Raw genomic sequence first — 16,117 nt, forward strand, 5'->3', positions numbered from 1 at the left:
CAGTGATCCGTTCAGAAAAATAATGATGAATATGATAAGCAAACATATTAAAAACTATGCAACAGAACTCCCATTTTGATATCATGAGGTCTTCCGGAGATCTGCTCTTGTCTGAATCAACAGGCCGAAAGAGCTTGAACATGCAGAAGAATAGATGGACTGACATTCAGAGTTTCTCTTTTTGTTTTAGGTGGGCAGAATGTGCAATAATGTGCGTTTCATGATCCGAGCTGCCCGTGGAGATTCACTCTCTCTTGCCATCTTGTCTGTGCCAGCCAGTATCTGGCTCTTCTGTAGATTTCTCGTTATTTCTTTGTGTCTTTCTGGCTCACCCACTCGCTCTCTATTACTAAGCAAAAGACGGGGGAGAGACAAATGTGAAGTGACACAGGAGAACGCTTTGCCTGCGTGTCATTTGAAGAGCTGAAGGTACAGAGAGTCACTGTCCAGCAGAGAAATGAACAAACCACTCTAATTCACTCACAATGAAGCCCAGCATGCAGCTCGAAGAGAGAGAGAGAGAGATTAGCAACATGACTACAACTGATTCACAAGACCAGGAAAGCATAATCATTTGTCTTTTTTGGATCCAAAAGATGACTTGAGTAATTTTTCGTCACGTTGAAATATAAATGTGAACACATGAGTGACGCTCGCCCGTGTAAAACTTGCCGTCTTGAGGCAAATGTGGTTTTTAGAGCAATTCTAGGGTGGTTTAGATGATGTTCTGGGCTCAGATCTCCTTTAAGGCTAACAAAAATATGTTCTAGGAATGTTATGCGAATGCTCCAATCAAGTTATAAAAACATTATTTCTGAATGGTCGCTGAAAGTTCAAAATGTTTTTTCTTGGTTATGCGAACATTAAATGAGTATTCCATTTGTATTGTTTTGCGAACATTATGGGAATGTTATACTTTTGATTGTATTTAGAACGTTCTGAAACAAGTAGTAACATTTACAAAGCATTAGATGAACGTCCAAGTGAAATGTTTCAGTTAAAAACGTCCCAAAAATGATGTATGAGTGTTTTTGTGCTAATGTTTTGAGGACATTATTAAAAACCAGCCCATGCTAACAAGAAACATTCTCAGACCTTTGGCTAATATTCTGGCAAGGTTCTCTCAAGCTTAAGAAGAGTAATGTTAACAGAATGTTTGTTCATAGTTATCTGGTCTTTAATAATGTTCTCAAAACATCCTTTTTTATATATATTTTGAACGTTTTAGTAGGACTAAACGTTTTTTTTAAATGTTACTGCATGTTTCAAAACGTTCTGAGAACATTCTAAAGTAACATTCACAGAACGTTTGCAAAATTATAAAATGAAATTTTCCCTTAAAGTTTGAAAAACCAAGAAAAAACATGCTTTTAAAAGAACTGTTTGTTTTGAACATCCAGAGAACATTCAGAAATAACATTTTCATTACTTAATGGGAACGTTATAGCAAAAATTTTTGTCAGCTGTGAGATAACTTTAAACGAATGTTATATTAACGTTACTGTTCATAAATTTTAGAGAACCATGACAGAACGTTAGCCAAAGTACTGAGAATGTTCTCCAAGCTGGGTTCTAAGCACATTTTGCTAACGCTCCTATTAAGTTATGAAAACGTTGTTGCTGAACGTTCTCTGAAAGTTTAAAACTTCCAGTTTTTTCAATGTTTTAAAAACGTTTTTTCTTTTCTTGGTGAGACAAACGTGAAGGGAACATTCCATTTGATCCTTTTGCAAACATTATGGAACGTTACTTTCGAATGTTCTTTGAATGTTCTGAAACAAGTAGTAACATTTAAAAACTGTTAGCTGAACGTCTAACTAAAATGTTTCTGAAAAAAAGTAGAAATGTTTAAATAATGTTTTTGTGTAGACATTTTGAGAACATTATTAAAGACCGGATAACTTTGAATGAACGTTCTATTCACGTTACTGGAAGAATGTTTGTTCGTAACTTTGAGAGAACCTTGACAGAACATTAGCCAAAGTTCTGAGAAGGTTCTCTGCTTGAATCACTAACTCTCAGTATGAGCAACAGTGAAAGTGATTTTAGAGTAATTCAGCAAAAAGCTGGAAATGACATGAGGCTGACAGGCATGATTCAGGATGACTGAATCAAAAGCGGTTTAGTCACCTATACACGTACTAGTCAATGGAGCAAATGGACGACGGAACCACAGCCTGCTCGTTTCAACTTGGACCGCAGAGAGCAGGAAAGCGCAGTCAGCAGCTAATAATGACCTCATTTAGCAACTCATCTGCTATTTATAACCATCACAAAAGCCCAGTGCTGTGAATCCACACAGTATGAGTGTGTTTGATAGTCAGAGGCTGAAGCAGTCAAACGTGTGCTATTGTGCCAGATGTCTGCGCTAATGCTGTTTAAATCCCTGAGCTGAAAGAGAGCTCGGCCACAGCACTTCTTTTATCTGCTGCGATTCCAGCGAGGATAAAGCCTCTGCTGAGGCAGCGCTCTGACCGCCAGCACAAACGCTTATGACGGCTGGGGCCATTCCTGGTTTTTAAAGAGATGTGTGTGTGTGTGTGTGTGTGTGTGTTCAGGGAGGGAGAATCCACCTGCTAAAGTGCGTTCAGTGTCAGATAACAGAAGAAACAGAAGAGGTCAAACAGGATGACCTGAACCTCTAAGAGAATTGTCAGCAGGTCTGTTCGGATCACAAATAGCTAAAAGAAAAACAGTGATAATAGTACAATTAACCCTATAATGACTGACATATGAAGTGATAGTCAGAAAAAAATATTCTTTTGAAATGGAACATCTTATTGAATATTATATATATATAATGCACATTTAAATATTAATCAAAAATAAAAAACATGAATATAAAAAAAAATTGCATGTGTTTTTGTTGAGCACGTACAGGCTTTTATGGCTCATATAGTCTGAGAATATGGAGGAAAAAACGGCTCAGGTTTATTCAGAGGCCCAAACTGAGCAAAAATATGTCATTTGGTGCAGATGCTGGAATTTATATGGCCAAAAAGTGATGAAATTCTGATGCATGTAATGTAAATCAATGAGATCTTTATAACAGTATAGTAGATAATTACATAAAATGATATAAATACCAGCCGTCACTCTATATCTCCAATGATCTGTCTCAGTAAGATGAGTTTGAAATGATCCAAACACAAAATGCAATACGATCCAATGATAACTGAGAGATGAACAAATAAACGTTCCTCAGAAGATGTGAGATGTTCTGGAGGCTTGAGAAGATCAACAGTGAAAGTAAACGTTCCTCAAAAGATCCTGATGATCAGATTTGAGACACACTGATTTTTCTAAAACATGATTGATGGAGAATCAAATAAAGCTGAGCTGCTTCAGTCCAGTAAGTGTTCATCTGGAAATACTGATAACGATCCCAAAGTTATTTTTATGTTCTCTTTATAAAAATAAGATTTGACAGCAAAAAGTTTGTATACTAAAAGAGCTTTTACTTGCTAAACAAGTCTAAACTATTAATCAGATGACAGAATGCATGTAACAGATTGTGTACAACAGGTTTTTTTTTAGCAAAATTTTGATCAGAAAGATGTGTATCAAATGTTATAAAGTATAGGCTTTATAGGGTTAATAACATGCATCATGCATCAAAAGGAGAGGAAATATCTTTAAAAACACTTAAGCGTAAACATGTTTTTTGTGAACCAAAGTGTGTTTTGTGCATGTGAGAGATTATAGAACAACTTTAAAAGGTATTGGAGAATCCCTCCCTATCAGGTGCATTTGATCAGACCTAAAAGAGCAACGAGATGCTTATATGCATACAATGTCTGTTTTTATTTGAAACTCAAATGAGATTATCAGACGAAGCCTTTTTGTATTCCAAATAAATATAACTCAGATTGCTCATGGTACATTTTGCTCATGCGTGTCTGTTATGTAAAGCACACGCGTTTCTGTTTCTCCGTACGTCCCGCAGCATCAGACAAAAGCCTCGGCGTCTCGGGATGCTGGAGGAGACGGTATCTTAGCAACGCTGGCACCGGAGACAATGAGACGAGCGCTCCGAATACGGACCTGAAGGAAACCCACTTAGATCCAGCGATGAGCGACGCGATCATCTGAGAACCGCAAAAAATATTCTTTTGAAATGGAACATCTTATTGAATATTATATATATATAATGCACATTTAAATATTAATCAAAAATAAAAAACATGAATATAAAAAAAAATTGCATGTGTTTTTGTTGAGCACGTACAGGCTTTTATGGCTCATATAGTCTGAGAATATGGAGGAAAAAACGGCTCAGGTTTATTCAGAGGCCCAAACTGAGCAAAAATATGTCATTTGGTGCAGATGCTGGAATTTATATGGCCAAAAAGTGATGAAATTCTGATGCATGTAATGTAAATCAATGAGATCTTTATAACAGTATAGTAGATAATTACATAAAATGATACAAATACCAGCCGTCACTCTATATCTCCAATGATCTGTCTCAGTAAGATGAGTTTGAAATGATCCAAACATAAAATGCAATACGATCCAATGATAACTGAGAGATGAACAAATAAACGTTCCTCAGAAGATGTGAGATGTTCTGGAGGCTTGAGAAGATCAACAGTGAAAGTAAACGTTCCTCAAAAGATCCTGATGATCAGATTTGAGACACACTGATTTTTCTAAAACATGATTGATGGAGAATCAAATAAAGCTGAGCTGCTTCAGTCCAGTAAGTGTTCATCTGGAAATACTGATAACGATCCCAAAGTTATTTTTATGTTCTCTTTATAAAAATAAGATTTGACAGCAAAAAGTTTGTATACTAAAAGAGCTTTTACTTGCTAAACAAGTCTAAACTATTAATCAGATGACAGAATGCATGTAACAGATTGTGTACAACAGGTTTTTTTTTAGCAAAATTTTGATCAGAAAGATGTGTATCAAATGTTATAAAGTATAGGCTTTATAGGGTTAATAACATGCATCATGCATCAAAAGGAGAGGAAATATCTTTAAAAACACTTAAGCGTAAACATGTTTTTTGTGAACCAAAGTGTGTTTTGTGCATGTGAGAGATTATAGAACAACTTTAAAAGGTATTGGAGAATCCCTCCCTATCAGGTGCATTTGATCAGACCTAAAAGAGCAACGAGATGCTTATATGCATACAATGTCTGTTTTTATTTGAAACTCAAATGAGATTATCAGACGAAGCCTTTTTGTATTCCAAATAAATATAACTCAGATTGCTCATGGTACATTTTGCTCATGCGTGTCTGTTATGTAAAGCACACGCGTTTCTGTTTCTCCGTACGTCCCGCAGCATCAGACAAAAGCCTCGGCGTCTCGGGATGCTGGAGGAGACGGTATCTTAGCAACGCTGGCACCGGAGACAATGAGACGAGCGCTCCGAATACGGACCTGAAGGAAACCCACTTAGATCCAGCGATGAGCGACGCGATCATCCGAGAACCGCACTGTCTCTCGCCTCGCTATTAATAATTGAGTGAAGATCAACTTTCAGCTCTGAGGAATCTGCATTCAGCATCTGCATTCTTATTGCACATATTTCTGTCAGCCTGATAAAGCAAACATACTGCTTTTGCACCAAGTCACAATCAGAGCCTGTTCTGACTAACTACTGTATCCACCTAACAACACCCTAGCAACCACTCAGATCACCATAGCAACCACCTAGCAAGGCTTTAATACCCTTCAAAACTTCAAATCGCACTCCAGAAGTGTCCAAATTCAGCCTAACTTTGTAGATCACCTGTCTGATTTTCTCGTTCGGCATTCAGTTCTAAAGCACGTAAACACTGCGATTCACTCTCTCTGCTCATTTATAACAGGCCACTAGATGAGCAACAGGTACAGCTCAGAACATTTATAACCCACTAATAGTTCTTTTGATTATTCATGAGTCAAATTTCAAAATTTGGCCGTGTTAACTACAGTTTCACTCAAAAACTGTAAATAGGCCAATACATAGAGGTGTTTGCTAAGTCAAGCAGATTATTGCTCAATTTTATGATTCATTAATGATTCAAACAAACCTCTTCATTAATACTAAACATAATTGCATACATTTTAATATATTTAATAAAGAAAAACACTATATCTAGACTTTTTTATGTACTTGGGACTTGTAAGAAACAGATATATATATATATGCCTATATATTAATGCTGTCAAATCGATTAATCGCATCCAAAATAAAAGTTTGTTTACATAATATATATGTGTGTAGGCCTTAGAAACATGTATTTATATAACACAAACTTTTATTTTGGATGCGATTAATCTATTTAATATACATATATATCCTACACATTTCACAAATTCTGTTTTTTTCCGCAGTTTTGAGTTTATATTTCACTATCTGGACTTTTCTTCTCAGAATTGTAAGTTTTTATCTCCTTTATCTCTATTTTTTTTATCACGTCAGAAATAAGTCATAAAACGGCTAAAACAAACTAATAAAGACAAATTTCTAAAAAACTACAGACTAATTATTTTTTTAATTGACAAAAACACACAACACGGTTACTAAAACTTTAACCAAAATTAAAGTGAAAACACAAAACTATAATTGGTATATCAGTAATTCTACAGCAACAGAGGCACCATAGCGTCAGTGTATAAGCTCGTGTTTACCATGGTTATTTATTGATTGATTGGTTGATTGTAAAGGACTTTAAAATGTCAATGTACATAAAGTCACATTATGATGATCTTGTAATGAATACTACAAAACAACAGTACTACGGTCTTCTTTAATCATGATGTCTTGATGCTCTGTGTATTTTGTGTAGATGCAGATGATGAGTGCACTAGTGATCCAGAGGACACAACAGATGTGCGAGCGGTGAACTCACCAGGTTTGTGACTTCATCCCGACGACAGGCCCCTGCGGCTCCGGAAGCTGCTGTCCCAGCATGCATCTGCTGCACACATGCGGATTAACTGCATTTCACAAATTCTGTTTTTTCCCGCAGTTTAGAGTTTATATTTCACTATCTGGACTTTTCTTCTCAGAATTGTGAGGTTTTTATCTCTTTTATCTCAAATTTTTTTTTTATCATGGCGGAAATAAGTCATAAAACGGCTAAAACTAATAAAGACAAATTTCTAAAAAACTACAGACTAATTATTTTTTTTAATTGACAAACACACACAACACGGTTACTAAACCTTTACCCAAAATTAAAGTGAAAACACAAAATCTAAAAGTAAAATTGAATTCAAAATATCTCCCGAAACTATAATGGTATATCAATAATTCTACAGCAACAGAGGCACCATAGCATCAGTGTATAAGCTCGTGTTTACCATGGTTATTTATTGATTGATTGGTTGATTGTAAAGGACTTTAAAATGTCAATGTACATAAAGTCAAATTATGATGATCTTGTAATGAATACTACAAAACAACAGTACTACGGTCTTCTTTAATCATGATGTCTTGATGCTCTGTGTATTTTGTGTAGATGCAGATGATGAGTGCACTAGTGATCCAGAGGACACAACAGATGTGCGAGCGGTGAACTCACCAGGTTTGTGACTTCATCCCGACGACAGGCCCCTGCGGCTCCGGAAGCTGCTGTCCCAGCATGCATCTGCTGCACACATGCGGATTAACTGACGGCTCCAGCTGTTCGGCTTCAACCGAGACTCCAACAACAACCAGTGCAAATACAACCAGACTAGTGCTGTTTAACCACAGCAGGCTGCATGCAATCAGGTCAACCTACTACTAACATGCCAAAAACAACTAAATCTGACTTCACCATCAACCAAAATGCCTGTTTTGCATAATAGGATTTTATTAGTTTAATAGGGATATATATATATATATTATTGCACTATTGTTCTATTTGATTTGTTAATACTACTTATTTACTCCACTATTGTTATTTGATGTAAGCAATTGAAATGTTTTCGTAATGCTAAAGGAGTTGAATTAAAGTCTATGAGCGCCCTCTGGTGGTTAGATTAAATGCATCTAAAATGACACAAATTAATTTTAGTTTTTGATATTGTTATAAAACTCAAAACTTTACAACCAAACACAATTATTAGACTGTGCTAAAATATTTAACACAATTTTAATATTTATAAATGTTTAAATAATACTAGTTAGCACATAAACTATGAAATAAATATTAATAAAATAATTATGAAGTAAAATAAAAAACAAACTAAATAAAATAATACTCTGAAAAATAAACTGAGAAAAAAAACAATGATAGTGTAAAAATGAGATAAATAAACTGAAATATTAAAATAAATGAAATTAAAATTCATAAGCCTTAAAATAATGAAGTAAATGAAAAATAACAATAAAATAAAATGTAAATACAATAAAAAATAAACTAAAATAAAAAAGAAATACACTGAAACTGAAATAAACAGGAAAAAAATAGTGTGAAAATTAATTAAAAAAGAAAAAGATAAAAATAAAAACTAAAACTAAATTAAAACATCACTGCTTTAATAACCTTGACACAATAACATAAATCAATACTGACCTGTGCAAAGAAAGGAGAAGCAGGAGTTCAGTCTTTTTCATTTATTTGGTGATATGTCACAGGTGACAATAAACTTACAGGAAGTTATTTCTGTATTACAAATAAAGTATCATCTGTACATAGAGACAGCTGCAGGAAATAATCCAGAACAAAACCAAAACCAACATGGATCAGCTGGAGTAAAAACGCTTTAAAAAGAGACTGGGGCAAAAAAAAAGAAAGAAAGAAAAAGAAACCGATCTAGAAGCATGAAGATGAACACTGAATGCGATGCATGTGGAGTTTGATCCCTGGTTCAGTGGCAGACGCACGGCTAAAGACACGCAGATCTATGGCAGCGTTGAGCTCTGGGACGAATCGAAAACACAGAGCCGCAAATGTCCGAATATGGCACAGTCACTCGAAGTGAGAAAGAAAGACAAACCATGGTAGGAATTCAACAGTCAGACTCAAAATCACTCAAACTCCGGCTGCAAGACCCGCTTGTAAAGGCACGTAGTTTTTAAAGTAGTTATTGTCGACGTGAGCACATTCAAACATCTGATTGGACGCTGTGCGAGCGAACGAACGCTCGCAGAACAAAGACACGTGGGCTATGGGTCACGGTGTTTCTCTAGAAGTACAAAAGGAAATCAGTTCTATACTATATACAGATGTGACGTTTACACTCTAATCTACTCTCAGGCTATTTGGCTTGTTAATCGTACATCTAGTCTGACGTAACAGTGGCAGACGAGAGTCAAGCAACTACAAAAGTACGCAACAGTATTTCCTGCTACAGGTTTACTACGCCTAGATCTACGGTTTCCTCAGAGTAATATTAAATGTGACGCTCGCTATACTGTACACGCTTCGCTATCGTTCAAATAAATTAAAACTTTATTACCGTCAAACACGATTTAGGAACGTATGAAATGCAGGATCCAGATACTGTGAAAATTTCCAGATATCTGAAAATTAAGATTTATAGTGAAATTGTTCCCGGAACGGTTTTAAATAATACAAAATGTGACCTCAACTCGCAACATCCTTCATTTGTTTAATAAAATAGTCTTAAAATACCAGTAACATCAGCAATATTGCACCCTTTTAAGTTTTATATGTCAGTGAAAAAAAAAAGTCCAGGTTGTATTTCAGTCCCCAAGAAATTAAAAGAAATCAAAATCTTTTGTTTTAGGACAATTTTCATAACATTTCCAAATTCTCATTACTATAACGTGTTGGTGAAATCGTATTTAAATCAGGCAGTACAACGAATACTATTACATACAAAAAATAATAAATTATCTTTTTTTTTTTGGATAAGAGTAATGAGAATGAATTTTTTTTGCACTTTAGTCATGAGAATCTGGGGTGAAATGTGCTCATTTGTCATGAAAAAATAATATCACAATGCAACATATGTAGAATATGTTTTTTTGGGGAAAAAAATGACCTAGAATTTATAATATTCACCCATTTAGTTTATTTATCGACTGACGTCCTCCACTACAGCAGAGGGCGCTGATGGAGGGTAAAACTATTATTACAATAAATTAAAACAATGGTTCAAATGGTTAAGAGGCTGATGAGTAAAGAATAAAGTAAACAGTCATTTCTAAAACATCCCACAATGCACTTCAGCCCAATATGGTCCGTCCTTTCGCAGCAATCGCGACACAAATTCATAAAAAACTAAACGAATAGAAACCGAATGTGTAGAATATGACTTTTGTTAAACAAAATATATATATAAAAAGGACCTAGATTTTATCATATTTCGCTTGTAAATCAACTGACGTCCTCCGATACAGCAGGGGGCGCTAATCAAGGGACAAAATGTAATAAAATAAATTAAAGCAATGGTTTAAATGGTTAAGAGGCTGATGAGATTTCCTCGTTTAAACAGTAAACAGTCATTTATAAAACATCCCACAATGCACTTCAACCCGATATTGGCCGTCCCTTTGCAGCGATCGCAACACAAATTCATAAAAAATGAAACGAAACCGAATGTGGCGTGAGGCGATACTGACTGAAGGATGGAGTGCTGACGGGATGGAGTGAGGTTTCTGGGTCATTCTCGACCGTTACTTAAAGATGAAGTTGAGAAGGACCTGGAGGAAGATGAGGAAGAGGATGATGGCCACATCTCTATGCGTGAGGAACGAACTTTCTGTTGCCGACTGACTCGCCACTCGACTCCTCAAAGCGTTGACGCTCCTAGACGCCCGTGATGAGACAAACCAAAGTTAATATTCTCGTTTTTCAAGTATTTCTTAATAAAGTACGAGGTGAGAAAAGCCGTTTCACCTGTTAATGTCTTCCTGGGTTTTTCTGATCGACTCAATGGCACTTTGGATTTCACTCAGATCTGTTCCTTTCTTCCTGAGGCGGCTGTTGTGTTTGCTCTTGTGCCCTGAATGAAAGTTCATGATGAGTTTGTGGAGTGTTATTAGCATGTTTGTGTGTGTTTCTGTGTGTTTGACGTACTCTCGCTGCCTGAAGAGTCCTGGTGGTCCGGCTCCGGAGACGAGCAGCCACTTTCCGGACTTTTAGGTTTGTCACTCTTATGTTTCCGCTTTGGTCCCGTCACCTGAACAAACACACACACGCCGACGAGAGCAGGACATTCACACGTTTCAGTCTTTATATTGTGGTTAAGACAGTCTTGAATTGTGTATGTGATTCTCAGATATTTTTGAAAGGCTTCAAACAGGGTCCAAAATTAACTTTTTTCCACATCTGCCAATGGCAAGTGAGGTAGGAAAAAGTTTTACCAGCCATAAATATTAAATACTGGCCATGAAGCTGCATTTGTAGATTAAAAATATGCTATAATCCATACAAAATGGAATTATTAAGCAGGAATTAATTTATAATTATTTTTTATAATTATATTTATTATTTATTTAAATGCAAATTAAATTTCTAATAATTTTAAAATGCATATTTAAATAAAATTTCACAAAAAATATTGTAAAGCAGCATTTCTATCAAATGTGCTAATGTGCACATACATTCACATCTTTATATGCTTTTTTATGATATCCCAAGATAGAATAATTTATAATCATTTTTTATTACATTTATTTTTTTTTTAAATGAAAATTTAATGTCTTATTATTTACTACATTTATTGTTTATGTAAATGCAAATTTTATTTCTAATATTTTTTATTTATTATTTATATAAATGCATACATTTTTATTTATTGTTACATTCATTATTTATTTATATCTTTTGGAATATTACAAAAAATGCTGTAAATAAAGCAACGTTTCCATCCAATGTGTTCAAGATTTAATGTGCAAATTTTGTTAATAAGCGTTTTTAAATACAATATCCCAAGATTCACAAACCAATGTTAATTTTGGACCCTTGCTGCAAAGACGCATCCTTGATGCAACCAAAAAAACAAACAAAAACCACACAGGCATGAATGTGAGTCACTTGCAAATGCCAAAGAGCACAAAGAAAAAAACTAAAGCTGAAAATGAGGCAGAACGGTCATGTGACCAGGCCAGGCAACAGATGATTGGTTGCTTTGCAGAATGGTGATTGGTTGTTTGAAGAATGGACAGAGAGCGCAGGCGGCGGCAGGCATGACGAGATGGAAGCAGAGAGGGGGATTGTGGGTAGAACGAGGGAGGGGTGGGGACAGAAGGACGTACCTGGCTCAGGTAATTGTCCCTCCGGGAGCCCTGCTGGGTACTGAGACTAACTACACTGGCTGAACGTACCATAGGCGTCCTGTGGCGCACTTTGGTCTGAATAAAGCCGTCTTTCTCGAACTGAATCAGATCGTTGAGCGGATCCCACGGACGAGTGCTAGGACACAGAGAAAGACACCGTCCTCACAGTAAACGGGACATGCTACAGTGCACTTCCTGTCCAGCAGGGGGCAGCAGCTGTTATGAAAGGAACAGGCAGGTGTGACTTACTCTGCGTAGCGGTAATGCCACTCTCCGGTGGCCGGGTCCTGCTCGAACAGAGCGGGCGTCCACTCCTCACATTTGGCCTTGCGTTCGCGTGCCGCTTTCCTCTGAACCTCCTCCAGGATGAACTTCTCATTGGTCGCCTCCGTCTGGTCCTTGTTATTGATGGCCCGTGTCACATGTTGCCACAGCCTGAAGATGACAGAGAAAGACGTTCGTTTTCCTAATTAGGGACGCAGAGCCCTATTAAATGCATTTTGTTTTGTTTTTTTCAAATTCTGTTTACATTTTTCTAGATTTTTATTTCTCTCTGTATTAGTTTTTCTGGATTTTATTTAAAATTAAATTTTTCTTAAACATAAAATAATTTTTTTCTGGATTCCATTTTTAATTTAATAATATAATAATACATTTATTAATTTAAAACAATAATTAGAGCATTAATAATTAAAAAATATTACAATAATTTAATCATTTAGTTTAAAGTTTCTGGATTCCATTTTAAATATATATTTTTTAATATAATTTTTTTTATTCAATTGTTTTTGTTTTAATTCCATTTTAAATATAATTGGTAAAAAATATAAAATTATATTTCTAAATTCCTTTTTAATGGTTAAATTAACCTTTAGTATTGAAAAAGCATGTCTAATTAATTTAATTGTTTTGCAAATTCTGTGTTTTCCTTTTTATTTTTCTGGATTGAAATGGTTTAATAAAAGGTTAATAATCAAAATCATGTCTAATCAAGTGAATTCATAAAGCTGCAACAATTTAATAATTTATTAAAACTTTACAATAACAGGGCCCTATGAAATGTTTTCAGAAATTCTGTGTTGTCTGTTTGATTTTTTTTTCAAATGTAATAAAAACTGTAGTAAACAAATGAATGCATGAAACCAATTGAATCAAAAGAAAAAATGATCAATTCTTTTAATTTCCTTTCATTTTTAGAATTAAAACATGGATGAAAAATTGTGTTATATTATTTAAAATTTAAGTTTGAATAATTGTATTATTATTTTTAGTAGTAGTAATAGTATTTTTGCAGTTTAATAGTCTTTTTGTGGATTAAAATTTACAGACACTAGTCCATTTTACAGTTTGGTTAAGTATACAGCCCTACTTTTGGATTTATTCATCAAAAGTGGTCAAATTCCTATGACATGTTGCATTTTCTGCACTGTGTAAATCACAGGGTCCTAATAAAGCGATGAGCATCGTTACCTCTCGGACTCAAACTCGCTCTGTTCTTCAGGAGGGACGGTGCAGCGGATCAGACGGCTCTGCCTCAGCTCCGGCGTCGGGTTCCAGAACGTCTCCATCTCACCCGTCTTCTTATCATTGATGAAGACTTCACTGTCCTGTAAAACACACACACACACGATGACATTAGGGATGCTCCGATCCGCCTTTTTCGCTTCCGATACCTAGGGTTCAGTATTGGCCGATACCGATTCCAATCCGATACTAGTGAAGTTTTTTCCCCTCATTTAAATAAATGTAGAATTTATATATCTCTGTGTGTGGAGCTGATAATCATTCTTTCACAATCTACTAGATACAAACTACTTCATTATAAAGAAAAATAAAATAAACAAATATGAAAAAATATAGGCCTATGTATATTTATAATCTATGACAAAAATGTATCATAAACTAGGTTAGTGGATAATTTGGCAGCAAAAGTTATTCTAGAAAAATCAGTGCACAATAATTTTAGAAATCTAAACATTACAGTCTATGAGCACGAAGCGCTTATAATGTGCGCACATTAAGCGCTTCGTGTTAAAAACTGGAAAGCACAAAGGGAAGAGAAATTGATGCGTAGTGTATTATATCTGTGCAATAGTTATTGAGCCTTTCTTTTAACAGTTTTAAATTTCAGTTACTGTGCACGTTAAAAACAATTTATAGTCTTTTCTACGCCCGTATTTTGTTCGCACAGACACCCGATAGCAAGCACCAAAACATTAAACTCCGGCAAGAAGATAAAGTCCTTTTTGCAAAATCATAGACATGCATTTACAAATCAAGTATAATGGGAACACAGAATGATCTTGGAGAGAGCTTTACCGAGCTGACTGCTGTAACCGAACGCGACCAGTGTTTAAAGGCTGAACGAATGACTGACAGCCACAGTGGAGAAAAGAGTTTGTGTGAACTTTAATGTAAGGACTTAAATATTCATATGTAGCTCTAAATTAAGCTATCGTATGGCTTCAGAAGTAACACAGAATAATTTGCACAATCGGAAAAAAAAAAATCTCGAATTTGGATCGGCTCTCTCTGCCTGATACCCGATCCGAGAAAAATGGCACTATCGGAGCCGATACCCGATATGAATATCGGATCGGCGCATCCCTAGATGACATATGACCTATAAAAGACATCTAAGAAGCCTTAGTTTCAGGTCCAAACACATTTAGACATGCTAAAATCATTAGCCAGAATTATCACTATTCCAGCTAAGAACCGCCCACTTAGTTTGATTGACAAGCAAAGTGACCAAACACATTTTCGGATTTCTATTAGGGCTGCTCGATAAATTGCATGTGATATTTAATGCACATCTTGTCAGTAATGCCTGTTCTGTAATCAGCGGTAAATCTCCATCACATGCGTGCTTTCACATGGAGCAGCATTTACTACACAGAGCCATTGTTCACTGACAAGTTGCGCAAAACCACAATCATATTTTGTGCATGTTTTGCGCAACTTGTCCAGAACCGGATATACTGACAAGATGTGCATTAAATATCGCATGTGATTTATTGTGCAGCCCTAATTTCTATGTAAGCTTCACAGCTGATTTCTTGTGATTTTTATGTGCAGACGGTCTGGTTTTTGACTGTTATACTCACCCAATGCCCCTCAAGTGTCGCCAGCACCTCCTTCCCGAGCTTGATCTTCCCGCTGATCTGATTCACGCTATCACTGCTGCCGAGGAACGGCTGATGGACAGGGAAATATCAGTCATGCCATTGAAAAGAGTCACATGAATCATCGTTCATTTGTGGATGTTGTGCCGTTATCGTTGTGGCATTTGGTTTGATATGGATGTGATGTGTGTGGCCTTTCTCTCTGCACCCCACTGTTCTTCTGAATGTCACAAAAGCTCCCTGGCATGAGCGTATAAACACACACACACCTTGAGTCTGAACTCCAGTTGAGCGCTGTAGCCCGTCTTCTCACAGGCGATGGACACCTGACCGCCCAACTCCAGAGTCATAGTCCCGTAGAGGATCCCTGAGAGAAACACAGACACAGAATGAGTGCTAATCTGCTTGAGTCAGTGGTGTTTATGAGTGTCAGTGAATACACCTGCGTGTGTGTGCAAGAGTTATTTTATATGCACATGTTTTATTTTATAAAACTGTCTTACAACAACGCACAAATCACGTTACTGGACAGACAGACGGAAATACACGACGCTTGCTAAGCTAGACCTTAGTCTCCAAGAGATGGGTTTTTGGTAACACTTTACATAAAAAATTAAAAATGAGCAAGCTTAACAGATAATAAATAAATATTTATAACAATAATATAAGACAGACAGACACGACGCTTGCTAAGCTAGACCTTAGTCTCCAAGAGATGGGTTTTTGGTAACACTTTACATAAAAAATTAAAAAATTAAAAGCTTAACAGATAATAAATAAATATTTATAACAATAATATATATATATATATATA

The 16,117-nt window shown here is 35.8% G+C and overlaps 1 protein-coding gene across 2 annotated transcripts in view; it reads right to left on the reverse strand.

Moving 5' to 3' along the window:
• Positions 1-8,530: 8,530 nt before the first annotated feature.
• LOC107590523 (oxysterol-binding protein-related protein 8) overlaps positions 8,531-16,117 on the reverse strand; it is a 35,834-nt gene continuing 28,247 nt past the window's right edge. Inside the window, exons 14-21 of one of the 2 annotated variants that reach the window (XM_016279296.1) lie at positions 15,573-15,670; positions 15,286-15,375; positions 13,649-13,785; positions 12,428-12,613; positions 12,227-12,314; positions 10,977-11,079; positions 10,797-10,902; positions 8,531-10,706 (exon numbers count right to left, since the gene is read on the reverse strand). In XM_016279296.1, the coding sequence (XP_016134782.1) occupies positions 10,574-10,706; positions 10,797-10,902; positions 10,977-11,079; positions 12,227-12,314; positions 12,428-12,613; positions 13,649-13,785; positions 15,286-15,375; positions 15,573-15,670 (941 nt within the window). In that variant the 3' untranslated portion in view covers positions 8,531-10,573. Of the gene's footprint in view, positions 10,707-10,796; positions 10,903-10,976; positions 11,080-12,157; positions 12,315-12,427; positions 12,614-13,648; positions 13,786-15,285; positions 15,376-15,572; positions 15,671-16,117 lie in introns of both variants that reach the window. The other variant, XM_016279295.1, reaches the window with a different exon arrangement.

The sequence above is a fragment of the Sinocyclocheilus grahami genome, unplaced genomic scaffold (genome assembly GCF_001515645.1).
Source record: "Sinocyclocheilus grahami isolate Dianchi unplaced genomic scaffold, SAMN03320097.WGS_v1.1 scaffold129.1, whole genome shotgun sequence".
NCBI lineage: Eukaryota > Metazoa > Chordata > Actinopteri > Cypriniformes > Cyprinidae > Sinocyclocheilus > Sinocyclocheilus grahami.